This window comes from Cheilinus undulatus, linkage group 3 (assembly GCF_018320785.1).
Source record: "Cheilinus undulatus linkage group 3, ASM1832078v1, whole genome shotgun sequence".
Lineage (NCBI taxonomy): Eukaryota > Metazoa > Chordata > Actinopteri > Labriformes > Labridae > Cheilinus > Cheilinus undulatus.
Genome location: NC_054867.1, coordinates 27,509,225 through 27,534,276, shown reverse-complemented (window position 1 = coordinate 27,534,276; position 25,052 = coordinate 27,509,225). Strand labels below are relative to the sequence as shown.

At 39.0% G+C, this 25,052-nt stretch overlaps 1 protein-coding gene across 1 annotated transcript in view; it reads right to left on the bottom strand.

The window, feature by feature from the left end:
- Positions 1–9,793: 9,793 nt before the first annotated feature.
- Positions 9,794–25,052, bottom strand: part of slc4a8 (solute carrier family 4 member 8) — a 47,755-nt gene continuing 32,496 nt past the window's right edge. The window contains exons 7-25 of the mRNA XM_041782656.1: positions 20,625–20,713; positions 20,033–20,190; positions 19,834–19,921; positions 19,577–19,723; positions 19,383–19,483; positions 17,365–17,539; positions 17,135–17,268; positions 16,795–17,040; positions 15,248–15,353; positions 14,729–14,890; positions 14,525–14,638; positions 14,277–14,438; positions 13,655–13,906; positions 13,473–13,541; positions 10,702–10,875; positions 10,483–10,614; positions 10,284–10,387; positions 9,975–10,080; positions 9,794–9,799 (exon numbers count right to left, since the gene is read on the bottom strand). Of these exons, the coding sequence (XP_041638590.1) occupies positions 9,794–9,799; positions 9,975–10,080; positions 10,284–10,387; positions 10,483–10,614; positions 10,702–10,875; positions 13,473–13,541; positions 13,655–13,906; positions 14,277–14,438; positions 14,525–14,638; positions 14,729–14,890; positions 15,248–15,353; positions 16,795–17,040; positions 17,135–17,268; positions 17,365–17,539; positions 19,383–19,483; positions 19,577–19,723; positions 19,834–19,921; positions 20,033–20,190; positions 20,625–20,713 (2,525 nt within the window). The remainder of the gene's footprint in view (positions 9,800–9,974; positions 10,081–10,283; positions 10,388–10,482; positions 10,615–10,701; positions 10,876–13,472; positions 13,542–13,654; positions 13,907–14,276; positions 14,439–14,524; positions 14,639–14,728; positions 14,891–15,247; positions 15,354–16,794; positions 17,041–17,134; positions 17,269–17,364; positions 17,540–19,382; positions 19,484–19,576; positions 19,724–19,833; positions 19,922–20,032; positions 20,191–20,624; positions 20,714–25,052) is intronic.

Genomic DNA, 25,052 nt, shown 5'->3' with positions numbered 1-25,052 from the left:
TTTGCATGGCTCTGTCTAAGGTAGGGTTGTTGCAATACTAAATATATAAACTTTGATTGTGCAACCAGTGCTGTTAAGCAAAAAACAAACAAACAAAACAACAAAAAAAAACAAACTACAGGCTTTGTGATTAGTTAATCGTGATTAATTACATATATTGATAATATGAGTATGAGTGCATCATAAAGTGCATAAAAATGTATGTATTTAAGACATTATTTTATACTCTGATCTTCAGTGGTGGACTTAGCAATTTTAGGGCCCCAGGCAGCCCTAGGTTTGGGGCCTTCCACATCCATTGTGCTCCCCCCTTTTTTTTTTTTTACCCTTTTTTATCTAAGAAAATCCAAACAAAATCAAAATCATTAAAAAAAAACCCCACACAGACATCAATAATTATAAAATAGCAGAGACTTGAACCCCGGTCCCCTGGGTGGTAGGCATTTATATTACTGCTGAACTACCTGGCAAGTTGATGATGAAGGCGTAGTTTACGTACAAAGCGAAGACGACACCTGAAGTTGCTGTAAAAATTGTTAAAACGTGTATGAAACAATACAACATCTACTTCTGCACTGACAAATAAACCTGTTCAATCAATAGTTATATTTAATAAAACATCAATGATTCAGTAAAACTGATGCAGAAACGATAGTCCGCTGGTTTCCTTAAATTTCCCAAACGTGAGCTGAACAACAACTTCCAGAGCATCTAGAGTGACTGAGCCATCACTCAAAAACTCGCCAACAGGGATACATCCCAGAAAAGCCCGCCCACACGTGACATTTGTGTCAGGGCTGAGACCAAAAACTCAAGAAACGCAAACAAAGGATCAGGCAACGCAAACGCAAAACCGCGAAGCGAGAGCAAAAGTCTGATCACTGAGAGAGAAAAACAGGAACTGTAAACAAAAAGACAGATGTTCAAAATTCAAAGACTAATAATTTGGTTGCTATTTCAAATTTGTTCTCTTGATGTGAACATTTTTGTTGCTTGGATCACATTTTTTTTTTTTTATCTCAAATGCTAATTTTTGTTTGATACTGAAAATGTTTTGTTTGAATCTTTTTGACACAAATCTCATTCCATAAACACGCAGCATCACAACTTTTTGCAGGGTTTTGTTGCTGTGAACAGGGGTAATCTTAAAATAGGGATGTCTGCAAATCAGTAAATGAATTCAGCGTAATTATTGTAAGTAGCACTCCAGCACATCTCTGCATGCGGTTGACTGTGCTTGTCTCTGTTTAGGTGTGTCCACTCAAGAGAGGCTGTTCAGTAAATTAATACTGGATGGTGCGAATCTTCTGGATGTACATAGTAAAAATCAAAAGACAATAAAATATTTAGCTTGTTTTTTCATCATGTTTACATGTGGTGGAAGCTTGTAGCGAACAATGACTCGTGAAGTCAGTGCGATTAATTTTCTTTAATAAAAAACATTATCATTAATGTTTTTTGGTTTTTTTTTTGACAGCACTAAGCACGACACAAGAGATATCAATATCTGTTTATCACTCCAACAACAATACAGTTCCTGTGCTGGCAGACCCTAAGATTTTGGTGTTGTTTTCAATCATTAAAAACAGCTACAAACTTCTACTCTCTGTCTTTACTCCACAGAAGCATTGGCACATTTTAGACACTTTAGGGAAAATTTATGATTAAAAAAATACTGAAAATCTGACATACAGTTGCAAGAAAAAGTATGTGAACCCTTTGGGATTTCTTGGATTTCTGCATAAATTGGTCATAAAATATGTTCTGATCTTCATCTAAGTCACAACAATAGACAAACACATTCTGCTTAAACTAATGCCACACAAAAAATGATGTTTTCATGTTTTTATTGAACAAACCATGTAAACATTCACAGTACAGGGTGGAAAAAGTATGTGAACCCCTAGGCTAATGACTTCTCCAAGAGCTAATTGGAGCCAGGAGTCTGCCAACCTGGAGTCCAATCAATGTGATGAGATTGGATTTGTTGATTAAAACTGCCCTGTCTTATAAAAAAACACACACCAGTTTTGAGTTTACTGTTCTCAAGAAGCATTGCCTGATGTGAACCATGCCTCGCACAAAAGAGCTTGTATTTAAAGTTTCAACACAATTAAAACAACAAATTGTGTTGTTCTGCCACAGATGGACACATAAACCTATCAAACAAGACATTTTTACAGCCTAATTCTAAAGGGGGCAAAATCTGCTGCTGTATTTCTGTAATTGCAACAAAGAAATTATGTTGCATTTTTAAAGTTCATATAAATTTGTTTTTAAATGTCTTCCTTTTGCTAACTGTTTTTTGTAATGTAACTGTTCTTAATAGTAGGGCAACCAAGCTAACTGGCTGCATATGATAGCTCACTCTTGTGGAAAAATCTGACACTTTCAGAAAAACTTAATCCTTCCGTTAATGTTTTGCTCTTGCATATCTAAAAATCCATTATTGTCAATTTGCTGATATTCTCATGTAGTTTTCCTGCTGGAACACATTTGCTATGAAAATCCGCCTCCTGTTAGCTAACTCAAGCACATAAAACAAGATCAGTTTACATGATTGATGGTAAATGAAAGGCATCGCAAGCAATTGGAAAATCATCAATACCTGACATCGTCTGCTAATTATTTAGCATTCTGTGTCAGAGCTGCAGAGTGCATTCCAGCCAGCATTCCAGCTTCTTCAGGACCTTCCCATGAGCACAAAGGATCTCTTTGAATGTTTAAGTCTTAGAATAGTGACATTTGGTCCTCAGCTGATTGGTCCTGTGCTGGCCATGGGCCATTATGACACTGTACGCACATGATAATAATCGGTAGGGCATTAAAGGACAATTTAAAGTAGAGTGTAATGTAATGTAGCTTGGTGTTTCAGGTCCCCGATTCAAATCATGAGCTAAAACTATCTAATGTTTCCAGTTCTCCTCACTCCTTTTACCTCAAATCACAGCTAACCTCCTCTCTGATTGGCAAAAACAGCAGCCCGCCAGCTGTTTGTAATCAGGAGAATTTGGGGATCTGGATCACATGACACCCTTAAGGCGCACAGGCAGTCATAGATGTATACATACAGAGTGTTGTGCATCTTTAACCTCATTCTCCTTCCCACAGGCTACTCCTTTGCAGTCAGGATCACCTCCAGATGTGCACACAGTGTTCTCACCTAAGGATAAAAAATGGGGGAGGGGTGTGGCACAGAGATGAAGGGGACAATCCAATCAAAATGGGATGTCTCAGAGGGGCTGAAAGGAGAGGTTTTTGGATGTCCCAGGACACTGAGCTAGGACCACGATTTATGGTACTTAGAATGATGTGAAGGTCCTGAATATTTGTAAACATTTGAATGAAATTCCCAACAGGGAGAATCTGATTGCGAGAGTTTTGAACATGCTGCCCTCTAGTGGAAGAAATCATTAAATACATCAGATTTTATTAAAGGTCCAACTTTGCACTCCAGTCATTACTCTAAAACAGACCAAATAATTCAATAACTCACACAGGGAATTTTATTTCAGCTGCATGTATTCTTTTATTTCTCATAATCAAAAATTAAATTACATATACATACAAAACACGTAGAATTACTCTGCTTAAAACTAATCATTTAATGGTTAAAGAGACAAGGCATCACTCTTTCTATGGCTCCAAAACTTGAAGATTGAAGGTACTGCAGTACATGAGCTCTTCTCCCTGAAAGTCTCCTGCTTTCTGACATCTTCCTCTCTCTCTTTCATCCTCTTTCTTTTTTGTCAAACAGACCTTGTCCTTGAAACAGACACAAGCTTTCTTTTCTCAAAATATTCATTAAAAGGACATAGGCTCACAATCCGCACCATTTCCACTTTTATACACGTAAAAATGAAGTACAGGTTCAAAGAGAGTACTGAAACATGGGTCTTTTGATGTATCCAGAATTTGAAAAATTGTACAAAATGGTACACAGTAATGACTATGAGTTGTGACTCATTGTTGGCTTTACTTTGTTTTGGTCACGTCATGTGGTCTAACATCAAAAAATGACAGCACAGGTAGAAGTAGTAATGTTTTCTATGACAGGCACACACGTTTAGCACATATATTTATACTCACATCCATCAAAATGTGTGACTTCTCTCAGCCACATGCATATGAAATCACCTACAGTATATTGAAGGCATGTACTGTATGCTTACCATACATTCACATATACATTAATGAGTTCAAATCAAGTTTAAGACACATGATGGCCATAAATATAACTCAAACAATTACTAAATGTTCATTTCCTAGTCATAGAGCTTGGATGGTTAAAAGTGTTGGTCTAGTTCATTATTTAAGCATTTTTTTAAATATATGTTCTTAATTTACACAGCTTTTGTTTGCACTCAGTCATGAGATTTAGAATACATATTTACACAATGAATAATATTTAGTCATGCCAGTAACATAATTCAGTTATGGGTCCTCAGACACACAGATTATTCACATTCAAAAGTCTGACAGTCAAAGCAGAAGCACATGACAGCAAATACAGTGTACAAAACTTTCGTATGTGTCATTTTAGAAGGTATCACTACACAAAATGTTACAGTGGCGGATAACTGTACTTGCACACTTTGCTTCAAATTACTTAACAAATGACAGGGACTGTGGAGGATGTAGCCTTGAAGATAGTCATAAATCAAACCATGAAATTGAATTTGAATGAATTTGAATATCAGGCCATAGCAAAAGTTTTTTTAATGAATATTTATCACAACTCATTCGACTGAATTCATTAAATTAATCCTGTTATAGAGAAATGTAGACCTCTTTACATCAGTATTAACATGTGGGGCTTTCCATAATTGCCATCTGTACACCAAACAGCCGACTCACTTAATTACAGCCGGCTACTTTTTCTCTATTCGTTACAACTTCCTTCTCCTGTAAATTTTAGATTTATTTCAACAGCTTATCAACTTCAAGTGAAGTGATTACAGATTAAAAGCGTTTCAGGTCAGGTATGGGAGCATATGCCGGTTGATCATTTCCTTGTGTTCACCTTGGTTCTGTACTGCTCTGGCCTCCTGATGGCCACTCTCTAGGCCTCCACCAGGCCCATGCCCCATCTCCCAGCTGACTAGCCCACCTGGGCACCCAGTATGTAGTGAGCTGGATCAGGCCTGGGGAAAGCGCACTAGATGCCCATAAAAGTGCAGCTGCCAGCATTAGACACATGGTCTTGCCAACGATACCCAAAGATGAAGTCGTCACAAAGAAGTGCAGCAGGCACCTCTGGTCATCAGTCAGTGTCCAGGCCTCACAAGAGTATAGTAAGACCGGATGTACCAAAGACCAAAAGACTCTGACTTTGATCTGCAAGCTCAGATACCGGGAACCCCACACTCTCTTATGGTTGGGCTCAGCCACACAGTCAGTGAGGTGGACTACGCTGCCAAGGTAGATGAACTGCTCTACAACTTCCCCACTCTCAACATTGACAGACACAGATTCAATGTCAGCATCCAAGGCATCCCCAAATGCCCGGATCTTTATTTTGGAGACGTGCATTCCCAACACTTCAGCCTCCTCACTCAGTAAGTTAAGAGCCCCACAAGGACATCTACAGTCTCTGTTACCAGCTCCATTATCCAGCTCATTTATGTGACTGAAAGTGTTTTTTGCCATTGTAACACAAAACTGGACTCCTAATTTTGGAGAAATCTCAAACATTTTGTGTGTTTGTTTTGAGAATGGTAAACATGACTTTCAAACAAGATCATCTTATACCTGAAACTGCTCATTTTTAAATGACCATGTGAAAATAGCAGATTAAGTCTTGCAACAGTGGAGCTTGGGCATTAAAAGCTGACTTTTCTGCAAATATTTAGTTAATAATTACATGTTTTTAGTGTTGGATGCTTTAAATGTCGTGGCATACATGTTGTCCTTATTTAAGGACAGCCAGATATTCCTCCAGATTTTCTATGTCTGTTGCATTTTCAGTTGCTGATCTATCATGGAAAAGACACTACACTGACACAAAATACAACCTGGAAAAACAGTAAAGCATCATAGCCTGTGTTTTACTCACCATCCTTAGAGGACAAAGGTTGCTGTGTGAACATGGCTGATTGATTTATGAGTAGTTTCAAGGCTCCTCCATGAAGGACGAAGAAAGTGACAATCATACTTTATGAGACAGAGGTATTTGCTCTCTGTGTAATAACCTCTGAAAATGTTTTTTTTATTCATCCTTTCTTACTCAAGCTGCAGTCTTTAGCTTTTCTTCCATAGCTAATCTCCCTTTTTTTTACAGCAGGCTATATACAGAAAGCAAAAAGAACACTTTAGTTATTTCATCTAAAAATATTATCATAAATAATAGCTAAATAATACTTTTTAAATCATTGATTCTGTAATCTCATGAAAATAAAATATATCACAAACTCTTTATCTACAGAAAGTGCGACTACAAAGAAAGTACTATTGAGGATCAATCTTGCACGTCATAATCTCTCTGTGCCCTTTGGCTCTCCAAACTTTGAGGTGACCTTCATGTCTAAAACTAGAAAAGAAACATCTGTTCAAATGAATTCACGTCTTTAGCTAGACATGAAGTTAAAAACATTACAGAAGAATCTTGTTAATTTAAGCCTTCATGTCTCCTGAATTCATTTAGTGAATGCTGGAGTATTTTTTTGCTCTTAGTATGTTTATGCTGGAATTTCTTTTTTGGCACAGAAAATAAAGGTCAGTAAGCGTTTACACTCAGTCATCAAAAAGGTTGGACTGGCACAAAGGTACCTGATAAATAAAGAGAAGTGGTAGGTCAATTTGGATACGCTTTAAATTATTGCTTAAAAAAGCCCCCCTAACAACAACATAACTTAAAAGCTATTATTTTCCTGATCATAGGGACACACAACCTTGCATCATTTTTCAGCTCTTCATTCCCTGACCTGACGTCATCCAAAGTGCCTTGCAGGAGCATTTGTGAACTTGTCTGAGGTAAAGAAATAAGACACTAACAAGTGACCAAGACTCTGTAGAACTATCTCCCTTCCACACAATCATTAGTCCAAGTAAAACATCCATAAATGGAAAAGATTGCATTTCATTTTTTGTGTGCCACCCCTGTGGGTCTTAAAACATTAACAGTATTCAGTTTACATCACCACGCAAAACTGACACCAAGTTTTATGCTCACAAAAGAGGATAAATCTATGTATAACTGAACCTGTCATGTAGCTCTAAAATGTACTGGACCATTTCATCACTGTTAGAAGTAATAAACAGTCAGCACATGAAACAAAAGACACACAGGTAGATTTAGGGATCAATGACAGAAAAAAAGCCTACTTGGATTATTATAAAGAACCTGGCTTGTTTTAAAGGAGGATTTACTCTCCATCAGTATACAGTGGAGGTCGGGAAATGTCTTTGTGTTTCTCATGATAAGGTGAGAGGGTGTAGTGTCAAGGTTTTGGATGTTGTAGATCTGTGTATGCTCTTCTATTGCAATAGGAATCCAAAGGTTTTATTAACAGTAGGTGTCAGCTAACAAGGTTTTTTACAGTAAAGAACTGGCCTCATATTATCATCCAAAGTTTCCGTTAGATTTGCATTGCTTTTCAGCTAAATTCAGATCTACACCTAGCTGCCCACTGATGTACTACATCAGAAGAATGATCTGTAAAAACCTGCTGTACTCAAACTGTCTGAGCATCTAGCGGCAAAGAAGAATTATTCCTCTGTGAACTAAATAAAGAGTAGATTTGTTCTTAGATTCATTAGAAGGCCATTAACAAATAATTATTTATTGCAGTGAGGCTCCATGTCTACTGGATATGTAAAACAGGAACTGTTTACTTACATGTTTGCAACTTTATAAATGGCTATAAAACAGATAAAAGTATTTATTAGGTAATGAAGCTGCCAGTCCCTCCTCTTTCGTTTTCATGAGGTGGACCAAATTAAAGAAAAAATAATTAGCACAATTCAGTGCTATTTTATAAATGCTGTAGAACTACATCCTGCATAATATAATCAACACTTCCTCAAAAAGCTGAAAATACTGATCATAACCTTCTTGAAGATTGAACATTTTTACTGGATTGTTTTTAGACCTCATTAGTTTGATTTAATAAACTGGCATGTGTAACCAGATTCCATGGTTTTCGTTAGGCCGATCCATATTGCAAAGCTCCAATTTGAAACAATTGTGCCTGGTCTGAAAACAGACCAGACTGATCAGCGTCATTTTGGGAGAATGAGCCGGTAAGTTTGGGCGGACTTTAGTTGTACTGGAAGCCGGTATACAGTGGCTGCTGGTGGAGCGATTAGCTCAGATGCAACTACTGCAGCAGCTTAAATAGAGGTGGAGCACATTTCTTTATTAACAGAACAGCAAAGAATCGCATTGGAAGCTTTCCTTTGTGAAAAAGATGTTTTCACTCTTCTCCCTACCTGCTTCAACATGAGATGGTATTAGCTACAGCCAGTGTTTACTCATATTTCAAGCCTTTCGCAATGACTGCTGCCAGTGAAGCTCCTAGCTTGGATGTAGCTTTAGCAACAGTTTTCATCAGATCTGGCCAGCATTTCTTTTTGTTCAAGGAGCAAAGAACCACACTGAATGCCTTTCTCAGAATAGAAGATATTTACACACTCCGTCTGACTGGCCTCAGCTTGAGTTTTATCCACAAACCAACTCCACTTTTTGTAAACCTCACGTTTCTTGCTGGGGCTGCACATGCCTACAACCTCATTTTGTCTTGTCGCTCTGATTGGTCCATAATTAATGTGGCAGACTGAACAGTTGTCCAATCACCTTTTAAGAATATTTTGAAAAGTCCTGTCCTTCTGAAACACTTTGAAAGGGAGGTTTCCCCAACGGATGTTCAATATTTTCAGTGTAATGGATACATGAATCAGTTTACCTGGAGGGTCAGGTTATGACATCTGGGTATGATTCTGTGATAAGTCCAGTTCACTGCTAATGCTACTGCTATGCTAGCCCTGGCATTATGCAAGAAATTCTCCCAACAAAAGAATTTACAACAGGCTGTGTTATTGATGTTGGGCTGTAAAGACTATATTTATAGAGCAACAACAGCTGTCTCTGTGATCTAAAAACAGACCAGCCACACTTTTTGGTTGACACTTTAGAAATAGAGCAGTGACAGACTGGCAGTTTGAGATGCTACCTCCTAATGATTTTTTATTAAATGCAGGCCTTTTTGTTGGGAATCAATGAATGTCCCTATAGCTCAGTAAAATCACAGAGGCTGCCAGCAGCTATCATAGTATTCTTACAGTTTTTTTAATTACTATTGCTATGGATGGAAAATCTCCAGGATTTACAGCTAGATTACATTACCAAAGCATGCCCCATTTCTCTACACATATTAATTCATACTGAGCCATACAAAAACTTTATATTTTAACCTACTGAAAGGGGGAAATTTATCCTTTACTGTTTCTCATCTTTGAACCACACATTTTTGATGAAAGCCAGTGGCAGTGCACAAGCCAGAATCCCAGACGTCTATGATTGGTTAAAAAGGTCATGAATGAGTATAAATGTATGGGTTGAGGCAAGTTAGTCCTTACAGCAATAGAAGAGCATGCACATGTTCTGTGCCCAACATGTTATCAGTGTTGTGTGTTGTGTGTAGCTGGTAGAAATCATCAAGACTTGTATCTCTGAAGTGGCGGGCTGTTAAAGGCGCCAGATCGCAGTATCCCATGGTCCAGAACTGCAGTCATGTAACACAGCTGAGCCTGCCAGCCTGTGGATATTCATTATTCATCAATGAACTCGATCCCTTCAATCCTGCAGAGCAGCACAAACAAACCCAGAGTTAACACGGATAAAAGAATAGTTTTATGCCATTTTGCAATTACTAGTTGGAGCTATTTCAAAGCATCAAAGAAGCAAGTGACCAAAATTTGTGGTGGGGGAATTTCCAGATGACAGGGGTGAGGAAAAAAAGAAGGAATGGCCTTGCCTTCTTAGCAGCCACAGGACGAGTGTCCTTTTGATTGGAGTTTAGGGATTTCCACACGGTGGTTTTAGACATTTCATCAGATATATTAATATCAGAAGGGTCGCACCTGCAGAGCAGGGAGAGGAAAATGATGGAAAGGACAGAAAGAAGAAAGTTTTGGGGATGATTTGGGTTTTAGCAGGTGTTATTAGTGGGTAAGTATTTACAGGGTGCACTTAAAAGCAAACCACCACAACCAAACAAGACACATGGATGTCTGACCACTCTGCTGTCCTGTCTGTGTGAGTGTCTGTGCGTGTGTGCTCTAACCTGGGGTCATGTGCTTTTGAAGTCTGACCAGGCTTGCTGCTCTCCATGGGAATCTGAACAGAAGTTGCATCATCCGTCTTGGCACTGAGCATAACCTGTGATTCCTCAAAGACACCCCCGCCCGCCACAAACAGATAGAGTCAACACATGCATGTTAATTTACCCTCATGTTTACATTTCAAGAGGCCACTCAGACTACCTCTTCTATCTTTTTGGAGGCGTCATCAAGGTTTTTCTTCTTCCACTCAGGCATCAAATCATCCAGGTAACTTAGCTCTCGTTTAGAGAAGCAAAAGTCCAGCAGCTTGCGGACGAAAACCAGAGCTAACACCTGCAGGGACAAGAGTAAAAATAAGCTAAAAATATAAACTGAAGACTAGTGGAGACAGAGAAGGGGCTTTTGTGGTGGTCAGCTTACCATCATGGGGAAAACAATGGCTGCAGGTGACGTCTTAATGACCCAGAGCAGTACCAGACAGGTGAGCTGGGTGACAGTGAAGAGGTGCACCTTCCTTAAAGGGACGTGGCGCAGGTAGATAAAGTCTGGCTGGTGCTTAGCCGGCATGCCGAACAACTTCAGACGGTCAAAGAACTGAGGAGATGAAGGCAGGTGGTGGAGAAAGTTAGAGCCAGAGAGGTTAATGAGAGAAATTAATTAATAAGAATAGCGCTGGGATACAGATGATGATAATGGTCAGAGAAAAGAAGTGATTATGAAAGACAAATTCAGTAAGATTGGTTTGAGTATTAACTGTCAGGCCTTACTGAATTGAGACCAAATTAATTAGATTAGGAGAGGGCATAACCGAGACAGCCAAATGACTAAGATGCTTTGAAGAGCGGAGCAAGAGAACAACTTGGCACATGTTTGACTTACTTCCATCTGCAGAGACGATATTTCTAAATCAGAGCTGTAGGCAGACTTAAAGCTAGAGATTAGCCAGATGCGATCCAATATTGGGATCAGGTCCGACATTTCTGTTTATATGTTTATATATCGGACCGCACTGATGGTACTGAACCAAATATTCCACGTTTTCCCTGGGACATGAATGCATGCATTGTGTTGCTGCCACAGCGTAGAAGAGAGCTCTGTGACAAACAGCTCCGCCTGGATCGACTCATCATATTTCACTCTGCCACTAAAGAGAGTATGATAAAAACCCAATCATCACCCATTTGTGTCCGTGTGATTAATGTGAAGCACAGTGATGAGGTTAAAAGGATGTCCTCTCCTTTTTAAGTTATTAACAGCAAAATGAAACAACTATACTCTGTTGTACTGTCTGTTGCTTTAATATGAGCTGTGCCAACTTATATTACAATGGCTTAAGCACCTGTTTAAAAGTATTTTTAACAAATGACTCACTTATTTTAAGTCCATGATGATTCAAAGACGTGGGCTGTGGCGTTAAGCGAGGTCAGAGAAGCAGCTATAAAGAGTCCTATAGCGATATGTTGAATTTGTACACTAAAATAGCTATATTAACTGAAAAAGTGACAATTCTTAGGTTAGATATTTTTTTGAGCTACTACAGAATTGTGACTATTCCTTAAGTTTTCAAAGACTGAGACATTTTATTTTGTATGATCGTAATAGGGCGTGTCTTATTATGGAGGCTGCCATGGGTTGGAATTTAATCACCAGAATAGACCTCAGTATTATGGCCTCCCCATTCCAGGCATGTTCAGATGGTTCAGACCAGCGCTGCTCAACCCTGCCCACCTCTGTGGCCTCATTCTCCTGTTTGGCATTTAGGACTTTTTTCAATAAAAACAGCCCCTCATAAAGCGTATTTACTAAACAGGACACTGATGTTCTATTTTTGTTCATAAAATTCTCATAATGAGGGAGAAATGCTCCAGTTAAACACTTCCTGGTCCTTTGGAAGCAACCTAGGAATGTGTATGTGCAAGCTTGGAGTATAATTTAACATGCTGTGCTTTTAAATCAGCAATAAACCTGGTAGTTCTGACAGATCTTTCAAAATATTGTTTTCCTTGAGTTTGTAGTAATATTTAAAGTAGCATCATTCTTTCTATGTTAATTTGTAGTTTAAAAACTTCACATTAGTTGCTTCCCACTGCAAGAGTCCCTAAATACTATATAATAATTGAAGAATTGTTTTATTGTTTTCCTTTTTTGAAGAGTTTTGTTTTCATTTTTGTAGTAACTTATTTCTGCATTTTTATTTTGCATACAGTAATGTACTTTTGTTTTACATATTCAGTTTGCTGCTGTAAACCTGTGGTGCTGTTGGTTGTGTGCAATTGTTGCTACTGTGTCTGCAGTACACTGTAGATTCAAATATTTAATCTGAAAACAAATTTGTTGCTGCTACTGCTTCTGTTCCTATGTGACACTAGCACAAAGTTTAAATATATTCATTATATATATATATATGCAGTTTTTGGTCTTTGAATAAGAAATCTAGTTTCAAGTAATTAGAGCTTTGAGTACCCTTACACGTAATACCACAAAAAAGAGAGAATTTTATTTCTCTTTGAAAAAATATCAGAATCAGATTGGAACTAAAAAAAGTAGATGGGCCCATCTCTACTTAAAGCCATATCTGTTCACTTACTAATATAATTAAACCATCTTGCCAAACTTTTGAAAAAGCAGATTTGAAAGTGAGGTAGTAATTTTTTATTCCATTTGTTTTAAAATAGATATCAGTTACTTTTATAATAAACAATATAAATAATGACGGAAATGTTTAAAAAGCAACAGATCTTCATTCATATTTTAGCCAAATTAATTGCACGCTGTCCCTTGATAAATAAATAAACTAAAAGCTGCCATGAGAGAGCAGCACTAGTCCATTTGAGTACACAGATAAGTAAATATGGGTATTTCTTAAGCAACTTTGGTGTCTCATAGACACCAAGGTGTTATGCCTATGTTTCTCACAAACAGATAGTAGAGGAGGTAAAGCTGTTTTGATATATTTGTGCAATGTCATGAGGGCGCTTGCCTGGAATATAAAAAAACCTTAAAACAATAAAACATGGACTTTTGGTTGCCTTGAGCTTCCCTTTTGGTTGCTGTGGTATGAGAGCTAAGGATATAATGACATTTTACTTGTATCATATCAAAGTTTAATAGTAAAGCACTAGACAACCCTGATTGAAATTGTTCTTTAACATAAAGGAAGATGTTACATTTATGAATATCATGCTTCTTACCTGGATGCCTTTCAACGAAGAGACTCCCATATACAGAAAAACACCATACAGCACTGGCATAGGAATGAACTGGGGAAGAAAACAACACACCACTGAGCTTTGGCCACATTTTCCAGTTTTCTCCCTTCTAACCTAATGTTCCAGCCAGAGGGGGGCAGCATTTCATGGCTCATTTGACTAACCTGCAGGGCTCCAGTCATAAAAACAGAGCAGCCCATGAGCAGGAAGATGACCAGGCCGGTGAACCTCTGTTCTCTAATGCCCAGGAAGCGCGGCTGTTCTCCCGGAGCAGAGCTCTCTGACTCCAGCTTCAGGCTATTGACATGGGAAATTGACAGGACTGTTGCTGCGACAAACCAGGGCAGACCCATGATGGAGCACACAGCCAGCATCACCCCGACCATCAGCAGGTCCAGATGGTACCCACAGCCTTTCTGTAAAAGAGAGAGACTGCTAGGAACAGAACTAAAGCTCAAAGACGAGGAGCACGATTACAGCTTTATAGACGGTTAATGGACTGTGCAGACACATCATGGAGCCTTTTTAGTTTCTGACCACTCAACATTTTACAGCATTTATAACCATTCAAGCTGATAGCAACACTGATGCCAGGAGTGGCCTTGAAAGATGCTCACAAACTCTTGTCTTAAGCTTTTAAAGTCTTAGGGCGACAGACGTGCCAACAGGAGAATCCAGGTATGAAACCACATTTCTTCTACATAGTGTAGGATGGTCTTTATCCTCAGAGCAGCAGCCATCACAAAGACATTGGTGTGTGATTTGGATATTAAGATTTTGTCTTACCAGTAGTTTGTGCTCTTTGCGGTTGATGATGACCGCAGTAATCTGTTGGTCCATAAAAATAAGAATTGTGCAGAGAAGTGCAGGAATGGATGCAGCCAGGACTGTCCACCACGGGTTACGCCCTATTGGATTGATGAGCCATCCTCTATCGTCTCTTGTTGGCTGAAGGATTCAATTAAAGTGGGGTGAGGTCATGATTTAACCACATCCAGGCCAATTTTTATATGAAAGTTTTTATTCCTTCGTACCTTGAATTTGCTGGGTACTTTCAGCTTCTGAGAGGGCACTCCAATTGCATAGTCAAGCAGAACCATGACGGCAATGGTGAGGAACACTGCAAAGTCACTGATCATGGAGCGCACCTGGACATGAACGACAACAACATTCAGACATCAGTCAAGTCTTATAACTGATGTTTCAAGCCTTTTCTGAGAATCATGCCTATTTATTACCTTGGTGGGAAAATAACGACTTGTCTTAAACTGTTTAAGGAAGGCAGACATGAAGAAGGTGGAGAAGAACAAAATGGTGGACCAGAAGAGAACATCTGGGGTGTAGGGGCCATGGTGGCCACAAGATGTCCCAATGAAATGGCCCTGCAGATTGATGCACTCCTGTATATGTTCAGAGAGTGGAACAAAAACACGTGAGGATTCAGGAGGAAACAGACCAAAAGACAGTTTTATCTAAAATACCAGACAAATACGAAGGAGTTTTCACAGTACAAAAAAATAAAGTAAGAATCAAAATAAGCCTTTGGTGTGCTCAGTAACACAGCCAGCAGTGAAAGGTTAATCAATTGAATGTCCTTTTCAGTGTTTGCAAAGGTCCTTAAGAGAGGTTAGCTGTTCAGAGAAAGGTGAGGGGGTTAGTTGAATGTTAACTAAGGTAAACACTTAATGGAGTGTGTGCTATCATGTGAAAGTTACACTGACACAAGGTGTCAGCATGTTTCCACATTTTTAGGTTACCTTGACAGTGAGGTTGGCCCACGGTACGGCAGAGGCTGTGATATTTTTTTCACTCCACAGTTCTAAGGTTTTGTTACTGGGACTATCAGGCTCTGCACACTTACAGCTGAAGAGGGAATAACAGAAGAAATGTTAGTGGCAGGGTATTAAAAAACAGGCTCTCAGACAAATTAGGCCAGACATAAAGGGAGCTGCATTGGAGACTGTGATGAAATGGCTTTAAAAAAAAAAAAAAAAAGCTGAAACACAGAGACAACAAGGCGAGAGCCACTCAGAGGTAGACACTCACAGAAAATGAATAGCAGCTTTTGTTTTGTCAGAATAATCGACTATGAACAATTAAAATGCAATAAGGCAAGCATGCAGGTGTAAGTTTTTGCTCTGGTCTGTTTCCAGTCTTATGCATAAAATCAACTCAGCTGTCAGAGTATTAATAGGAGATTGCATTTTGCTATAAACTAGTAACTATTTAAAAGCTTCTAAGACAGCTGATAATTTCTTATTCAGATATCCTTTATTAACAAATTAGACAATTTCATGTGTAAGATAAAATAATAATTGATTTCAATGTGTTATATTTAGAAATATGGATTTGGAGATGTTGGATTGTGTATTTGATGAATTTGATGAATTTGATGAGGGAAAGCAGGGATACCATAAGACTCCATTGTGTTGGCAGAGCTGCTCCTAACTCAGCACCGCCAATCTAAAAATAGCTTACACCGACAACTAAAGGTAACTAAAATGTTGAAGTATCCCTTTAAGAATAAAATTACCAAAACAGCCCAAAATAAGATTTATATTACCACACTGGCCTAAATGTCAGACTTATATTACTTTACTTGCCAAAATTTAAGAGTTGTATTACACCACTGGCCAAAATTTAAGACTATTATTACCCCGTTGGACCAAATGTAAGAATGTTTTTACCCCATTGGCCCAAATTTAAGACTTACATTATCACAATGGCCAAAATCTATGACATATTACACCATGAGCGTAATCTAAGCCTTTCATTACCACACTGGCCCAATTAATGCCTGGCATTACCCTATTGGCCCAATTTAAGACTTTCATTACCACAGTAGCACAAATTTAACACTTATATTACCCAATATGCCCAGAATTTAAGACCTACATTACTCCTTTGGCCCAAATTTAAGACAATGGCCAAAATATGAGACTGGATCAGTGGTCTAAATCTTGAGCCACTTTTTCCTTGAAACATACTTGACAATCAGGATTGTCTTTAAATTGTGGTTTCATTTCTTTATATGACAGTATTGATTTGCTGGTTTTCTAAAATGTTATCTTAAAAAGGGGGTATATCTCCCAATCAGGACTGTCTAATATTTAGGCCAATACTGTAATAACTGACACTAATATTCATCCACGAGTACATGTGGATGACACCACAATGTATTGTTTTGTACAACTCATTGTTGAAAACTTTTAACTTTCTTTTAATGCTCTTAGAATGGACTTTTTAACCTTAAACTAGGACTTTACATCAGCAATGCAGGCAGAGTCATCTGTTTGTTACTTACAAAGCCAGGGTGAGTTTGTCCAAGTCACTGTGTGCATTGTAAGGGTACACTTCCCCCAGATGAAAGAGCTTCTCCAAGGCCTCATAGATGAAGATGAGGCAGATGAGGGCAGCAAATGCCTCCTCTGTGAACCGAGTGATGTAGCACACCAAAGAGCTAGCATCTGTGGCTACAAGCACCAAACACAGCAGAGCAGTCCACAGGCCGATGCAAGTCCTCAGAGAGAGATAGGACAGGTTGTAATCCCTGAATTGAGATAAGTGGAGGATAATCAGTTAACAAAGCAGACCAGAGGACAGTGATTACTGAAGTCTCACAGAGAGGGTGTTGAGATACATACTTGCAGAACTTGAAGAGGATTTTCTCAAAAACAAGAACAGGACCTGTGCTGCCCAGAATGGTGAGAGGCTGGCCAGCAAATAGAGAGTATGCCACTCCAGTCATAGAAGCACCTAGTAAGGACTCTATGGCACTCTACAATAAGTGTGGAAAAACAGAAAAGGTCTCAGTTTAGTATAGTATTACTGTTATAGTACTGTTAGTGCCTCAGGTTTCTGACTGTCCTCTTACAATGCGTCCCTCAGTCGCCTCCCCCAGCAGCCCTCCAAATGTGATGACAGGGGACATGCAGGCACAGTAGAGGAAGAGGAAGGAGGCCACACACTGGAGGCTCATACCGTCCTTAAAGTCACTCAGATAATATGGAGCTTTTCTCTTGATGTCCAGGATTAGACCACCAAACAACCTGATGATAAACAACAAAGGGAGAGGGTGAGGACATTGTTTACTTAAAAAATGAAGGTCACAAAATGTTTGATTAAATTTGGGTTGAAGTGTACAGAAAATAATTACCATTGACAAAGGAAGTGTTTTAACACAGAGAAATATGCAATTCTGATTCATCAAACCCTCCACAAAGGAAATTTAGACACACTCTCTTTAAAGGAATAGTTCTGTTTTTTAAATCTAATAGCTACAGTCGAGGCTGGTTAGGGTGGTCATTTTGTTGAGAAACTGGTTTGAGTGCCAGGAAATATACTAATAGGATTCCTGCAGGTCCATAAAAGTCTTAAATTGGAGTTTTTAAGTTTAATGCTTCAAAAAGTTAAAAATTTTAAAAGCCACTTTGATGTAGACTTGCTTTTTTCCAGTCTTTGTTTTTTTTACCTACATTTATTTATTTATTCTTTTTTTTTTGTAAGATTTAGTTTTGGCCTTTTTGTGCCTTTATTGATAGAGGAAGACTGTGGATAGAGTCGGAAACAGGGTCATCCAGCCAGTCAGATAGTGTTGTTGGCAGGACGTTAGACTGTAGAGAGTGAAAACAAAACCAGGGGAAAGACATAGCTTACAGTGAAGCCAAAGTAGCACACCATGAATTAATTGATTTTGGCCAATTATCATGAAAATACAATTCTAATACCAATAATCAGCTAAATACCAAATATCAGCATCAATAACTAACAGGGCTGATAATTAGTCCTCGCCTACCCAAAATGCATTGCTTGTAGCTCACATGCTCAGAGCACAAGCTGGAGGCGTTGGCCCTTTTAAAACAGCTTTTCTGCTTTAATATGAGAAATTAATTAATGAATTGATAATGGTAGCTCACTTACTGGTAAACACACATAATCGAGAGCAGTTTTATTGAAAAGACTCCCAAATATGAAAAAGGCAAGTAAGCAAAAAGGTATGGTGGGGCATATTCAGCGGGGTTGGACCCTGACTTTGTAAAAACAGTAAAGTAAACATTGACCAAAAAAATAAAATTACTGAATTTCTTCCAGTTTCTCAAACTTCTAAGTTTAGAAAACTAATTAACAGCATGTCTAGTGTGTGTCATAGTGGCATTTTAAAGGTTACTGTTCCAGTAGACATTAATTAATAGTCTTCCACAGCCATGGTCGATTACAAAGGTGTTCTCACTTATTTCCCCTGTTCCCACTTCTATATAGGACTGTTTAGATATGTGCAGACTGTGCTCAGCAGACTCTTACTGACTCTTTCCTCTTCTATTTCTTTGGTGAGCTGGGAGAAGTTGTTTAATTCTCAGTTTCTTGTCCCTCTTTCAGCCTATACCGAAACATCAGAGTGACACTTCCAAGCCTAATTCACTCCTGACAAGAAATCCTCTGATTGGTCTTCTTATTTGTTATTTCACAGTTTCCTGGAGTACAGCAAGGCAAAAGTTAATTAATGGACTGGATTTTAAAAAGACTTCCTTAGGTTGATGTGCCTTTTTTTAGAAATAGACTGGATTTTGTGCAGGCTTGTCTCTCATGTTGTCATTTTTGGTCAGTGTTTGTCACTTTATTCTCTCACCTAAGCCTGACACAAATCTAAATTTAGGGTTTTTTTGCTCAAGCAACTGTCAGACATAGTGGAGAGCGTTAAACCTGTCACCGGACTCCCACACTTTCCTTCCAGTAACTTAAAGGTGAAAAATCCACACAACCCACAATTAATTTTTGACAGAATATCCTGATATTTGACTTTTATGGAGGTAAATGGGTTGTATATTAAACTCAGAATGACACAATGAAATCTAAAAAAACAAAAAAAATAAATACATGAAATTAACAGAGTACCTTCCAGTTCTCTGCAGCTCTGGCCCATGGTGCTCTGCATGCAGCTCTTCCTCCACCTGGTAGGCTGTGCCATTAGGGACTCCAGGCATCTTTCTCTTCTCCTGTTGACAGAGTGACAGTCCATTGTCAAACAAAAGACAAAGACCTCTACACTTTAGGAATTAAATTAAATCTCTATAATGTGAGCTGTGTACCTGTGAGGGGACATTTTTTGGGGGCTCAATACGAATGGAGGGGTCCCACTCTCCAGGTGGTAATACCGTCACCTGATCCAGGAACTCGTCTATCCCAGCCAGCAGGTCACTTCTGTCCTTTGCCTTGTAAGCCACATCATGGAAGATCTGATCCAGACCAAAAAAGTGAGAGCAGAATAAATAAGCAGCCTTCTTTTGTTAGAGCTAATATCTGAAATGTTTCTTCTGCTACTCTGTGACTGAGTCAGCAGTCTTACTTCATCTGTCATAATGGTGGCCATAGAACGCCCTATCTCGTGGTATTGCTGAGCCTTCCCATCAGGGCCCAGGAGAATGAAGAGAAACCTGAAATAAAGGATTCAGTTTGTAAATCATGCTGTATTACTGAATAAAAATAACATGATTATACATTTGAAGACATTATTTCTCTATCATTGAGGAGAGACGATCTTCTACCTCGTGGGAATGGGGACCTCAGTGAGCCCCGTGAGCAGGACAGCAGGGGACAGGCGGACAAACGCCACGATTGGCCTCTCCAGGAAGTCCAGCTCTCCCACCAGAACATTAGAGGCTTCAGCACCTTCTGGAATTTTCTTCATGAAGTGCATGTCCACCTGATGAGACAAGGTATATAACAAGAGATGAGAAAAACTTACATCATTAATTATTTAATTATCAGACATAATCAGTATACAGTATAAACGAGGACAGTATGAATGTTGACCTTTTCCAGCATTCTGTAATAGAGGTATTCAAATTCACAGATATGCATTAAATACATTTGAGCTTTTATCTGTTCCCTATGTGGCTGTAGAGTCCTGCAGTGATGGTCTTTGTTGCTGGATGAGTGCAGTTCTTCTGTTGTTTCGTAGGGGGTGCTATGTGACCTTTTGATGTTGACAACTCACCATACAATGATAACAAACTTTAAATAGAGCTGATAAATGAAAATGGTCTTGTGCTGTTGCTGGATGTGACATCTTGTCATTTTCTTGTGATTTCCTTAGAATAAATGCACATACTTATCTGAAGAGCTCTTTGGGGTTACCTTGCTGAGGTCCACCTGGGTGCTGTCCTGCGCACCACCATTTTTAGCTGGCTCTGTGGCTGCTGGAGGTTGGGGAGATGTTGCTGGCCCTGCTCAAAAAAAAAAAAAAAAAAAAAAAAAAAGGTGTGTGTATTTAGGAGAGACAGAGGGAATGCAATAGATCATGTTTATACTGGCCTGTAAAATACAGCATAACACATGGGCATAGTCTTAGTAACGTCATCCATTGGTTTTTGAAAAAGACAATATGAGGATAAATGATGGCAGTAAACCAGTGTCTATATTGTCACCAGTATGATTTCTGTCAATGAATCTATTGTTGCAACACCATCAGCACTGGTTTAAATACATGTGTTGAGTCGTAGTGCCTCCAGAGGCATACAGTAAGTGATGCACACATCTGTCGGTCTGTCAGGGGCTTTAACATCATCTCGGTTTGTTTTTAGCCCCAGCGCCGCAGTGATTCAGCTTTAACAACTGTTTAAAGGTGTTTGAACTCATGACTTGCTTTATGCAAGTCCACGTGGAGTCAAAGAAGCGGCCTGTGTCAGAAATGCATTTGTAAACATTGCAGCTGTATAAAGTCGCTGGTACCAATGTCCAAGGTATGTTAAATCAATGAAAAATGCTACATTTGTCAATTCCTTCACAGGAAAATTCTTTAGCTATTATTTCTTGAGTGCTTTTATTGTGATTGTACCCCAATAGGAAATATGGTGTAGTCAATAGCAAGTTGACACAGGTTCAGTTATAAAGAAGTGACAAGAAGACACAAGAGACAAAGAGAGACTTAAAACATGAGATGAGTAAACCATCAAGGTTTTGGCTAAGGAGGAGGAGTGGTTTGTAGCACCAAATGCATTTAAATGTTCTTTTACAAATTGTCACTCTATGTATATTGTATAAATTATGTATATTGTGTAAATGCACTGTAAATATGTTCTACATATTTGTGATTGGATGAGAAGGCTAGATATGACTGCGGTCACAGTATTGGTTCACTGATTTCACTGACTTCCCTCTCCGAGCAACCAATCAGGGCTGACACTGTAATGAGGAGGGCACCACAGCTGTTTGACTCTGATCTTCATCAGAGTCAAACAGCTGTTAAAAGCTGTTAAAAGCCCTGATTTAATTGGAAAACAGTGACTCCTGTACTCCAATCTCTTCTTTGGATTTGCTTGTGGAAAAAAATCCATTGAAACATCCTTTGTATGCTTTTAAATGTGTTATCTATCTAAATTTTCCAATACCGTTGCCATAAAAGGTAAGAAAATGCTTTAAAATGATTATAAGGACATATCGCCTAATACTAATAGCAGCTGCAAAGCTGGCAGTGTTAATTTTGGCAGCTGTTTTTAATTTTAGTTTTAGTTTAGTCTTTAAATTAAATGCATTTTAGTTTTAGTCCCATTTTAGTAATTTCTACCCTTTTTAGTTTCAGTCCAGTTTTAGTCGACAAAAACATTTTAGTCTAGTTTTAGTCCCTAAGAAGTCCTTACATTTGAGTCTGAACTCTTAGTCCAAGCAATTATTTTCTTGCCTGAATGTGGTACCAAATCATGGTAGTGTGTTCTCTGTGTTCTGATTAATCTGGGGTCTCTGCTTTCTACAGCTGAGAGGCTGAAGAGCTACAGATGCATTGCATTTTGACAGATTTACCCACAGTGGAGAAATATCACAGATTTTGAATGTCCAACAAAAACTAAATTACATTTTAGTCTAGTTTTAGTCATTTTGACATCATAGATCTTTTAGATCTATTTTTAGTCATCATAGCAAGATCATAGATCTTTTTTGTTAGTTTTTGTCATGGTAAAAAGGGCTGTCGACAAATAGTTTTAGTCATAGTTTTAGTCGACGAAAGTAACACTGAATGCTGGGAATGTCGACCTTTCTTCTGTTGATTAAATACCAGGCACAGAGGTCAAGCTAAGGCAGGCCTTTAGCCTGGCAAACAGCTACAATATACCCACCTGTGAGTCAATAGAGTCATGCCCCATTATGCCTGATTTATACATGTGTCAAATGTGCTAAAGCATATGCCATAGGTTTGCTATGTGGAGGCCTTCGCAAGTAGCTGACATGCACCTTCTAAGAAATGTGACTATGCATTAAAATCACCCACACCACAAACTGAGTGATTGGTCCGCTTGGTAGCATCAGTGACTGCCATTCTCTGATTAATATCTACAGGCTTTGTGTACTCTGGTCGGAGATAAATGGCTGCAGAAAACGAACATAAGTAGACATCTGACAATATCAGAGGTGTATTTCCTTTTCTGTGCTTCTCTCAGTGGCTGAGCAAGTGTGAAAAACTCCCCTGTCCTTGACACAGCAGCCATAAATTCTCTCTCCTCTGATGTCTCTTTTCCTTTTTATAATTATCTGCTGTGCAAATTTTATCAACTCACAACTCCACCATTGTGCCATTACATACATACACTATATTGCCAAAAGTATTCACTCACCCATCCAAATAATTGAAATCAGGTGTTCCAAACACTTCCATGGCCACAAGTGTATAAAATCAAGCACCTACGCATGCAGACTGTTTCTACAAATATTTGTGAAAGAATGGGTCACTCTCAGGAGCTCAGTGAATTCCAGCGTGGTACTGTGATAGGATGCCACCTGTGCAACAAGTCCAGTCATGAAATTTCCTCGCTCCTAAATATTCCACAGTCAACTGTCAGTGATATTATAACAAAGTGGAAGCAATTGGGAACAACAGCAATTCAGCCACGAAGTGGTAAGCCACTTAAAATGACGGAGCGGGGTCAGCAGATGCTGAGGCGCATAGTGTGCAGAGGTCGCCAACTTTCTGCAGAGTCAGTCGCTACAGTCCTCCAAACTTCATGTGGCCTTCAGATTAGCTAAAGAACAGTGCATAGAGAACTTCATGGAATGGGTTTCCATGGCCAAGCAGCTGCATCCAAGCCATACATCACCAAGTGCAATATAAAGCGTCGGATGCAGTGGTGTAAAGCACACCACCACTGGACTCTAGAGCAGTAGAGACATGTTCTCTAGAGTGACGAATCGTGTTTCTCCATCTGGCAATCTGATGGACGAGTCTGGGTTTGGCGGTTGCCAGGAGAACGGTACTTGTCTGACTGCATTGTGCCAAGTGTAAAGTTTGGTGGAGGGGTGATTATGGTGTGGGGTTGTTTTTCAGGAGATGGGCTTGGCCCCTTAGTTCTAGTGAAAGGAACTCTGAATGCATCAGCATACCAAGAGATTTAAGACAACTCCATGCTCCCAACATTGTGGGAACAAGTTGGGGATGGCTCCTTCCTGATCCAACATGACTGTGCACCAGTGCACAAAGCAAGGTCCATAAAGACATGGCTGAGAGAGTTTGGTGTGGATGAACTTGACTGGCCTGCATAGAATCCTGACCTCAATCCAATAGACCACCTCACAAATGCAGTTCTGAAAGAATGGTCAAAAATTCCCATAAGCACACTCCTAAACCTTGTGGAAAGCCTTCCCAGAAGAGTTGAAGCTGTTATAGCTGCAAAGGGTGGACTGACGTCATATTAAACCCTGTGGATTAAGAATGGGATGTCACTTAAGTTCATATGAGAGTCAAGGCAGGTGAGTGAATACTTTTGGCAATATAGTGTATGTTTTAACAGAACCATAGATTCCTGTACACTACGATGCTTAAAGAGGAGGCAGAGAATTGCAGAGCTTTTGGTAGGCACAGATTAAACATCAAAGTATACACCAGACTTTACACACATGTAACTCTTAGACTTTTTTTTTATTATTCTTTGCCTTTATTTTGATAGGACAGCTGAGGAGAGACAGGAAATATGGGGAGAGAGTGCAGGAAAGTATGCACCAAACTTGTGCCAAGACCTGTGATTGATAAGTGCGTTGAGGACTATAGCTTGACTATAGCTGCTCTACCTGCTGAGCTAAACCAGTGCCCATGACTATAAGTATTAATAAATTAAAGACCCTGTTAAGTGAAAATGAATCTGTATTTAGGTTTGTTGTTTGACAAGTCACTGTGTTATGAACCCCTAAATCAAATTTCAGTCAAATAAAATTTCTCTAAGTTTACAAAATTAAGCTTCAAAATCATGAAAAATGAGGCAGTAAAATCTGCTCTAGGATGGTGTGGGCGTGTCTGTTGAATGAGCTGAAGCCACGCCCACTCAGGAGAAATGTGGAACAACAACTCAACACTGGAGTTGTCACTTGCTTAATGCTTCGCTACCAAAGTATCACCCATTTGCTCAGGATGCACAAGGGGTTTCGTGTCTGAACACATTTTTTACTTTAATTCCTTTTTTCTATTATTCCTACTATTTTTTGATAACTTGCTTGAGAAAATCCTTGACCTTGTGATGTCATAGAACTTTTCATGCTTTATTTTTTTACGTATAGAGTCAGATGCCAGGGTAATTCTATATC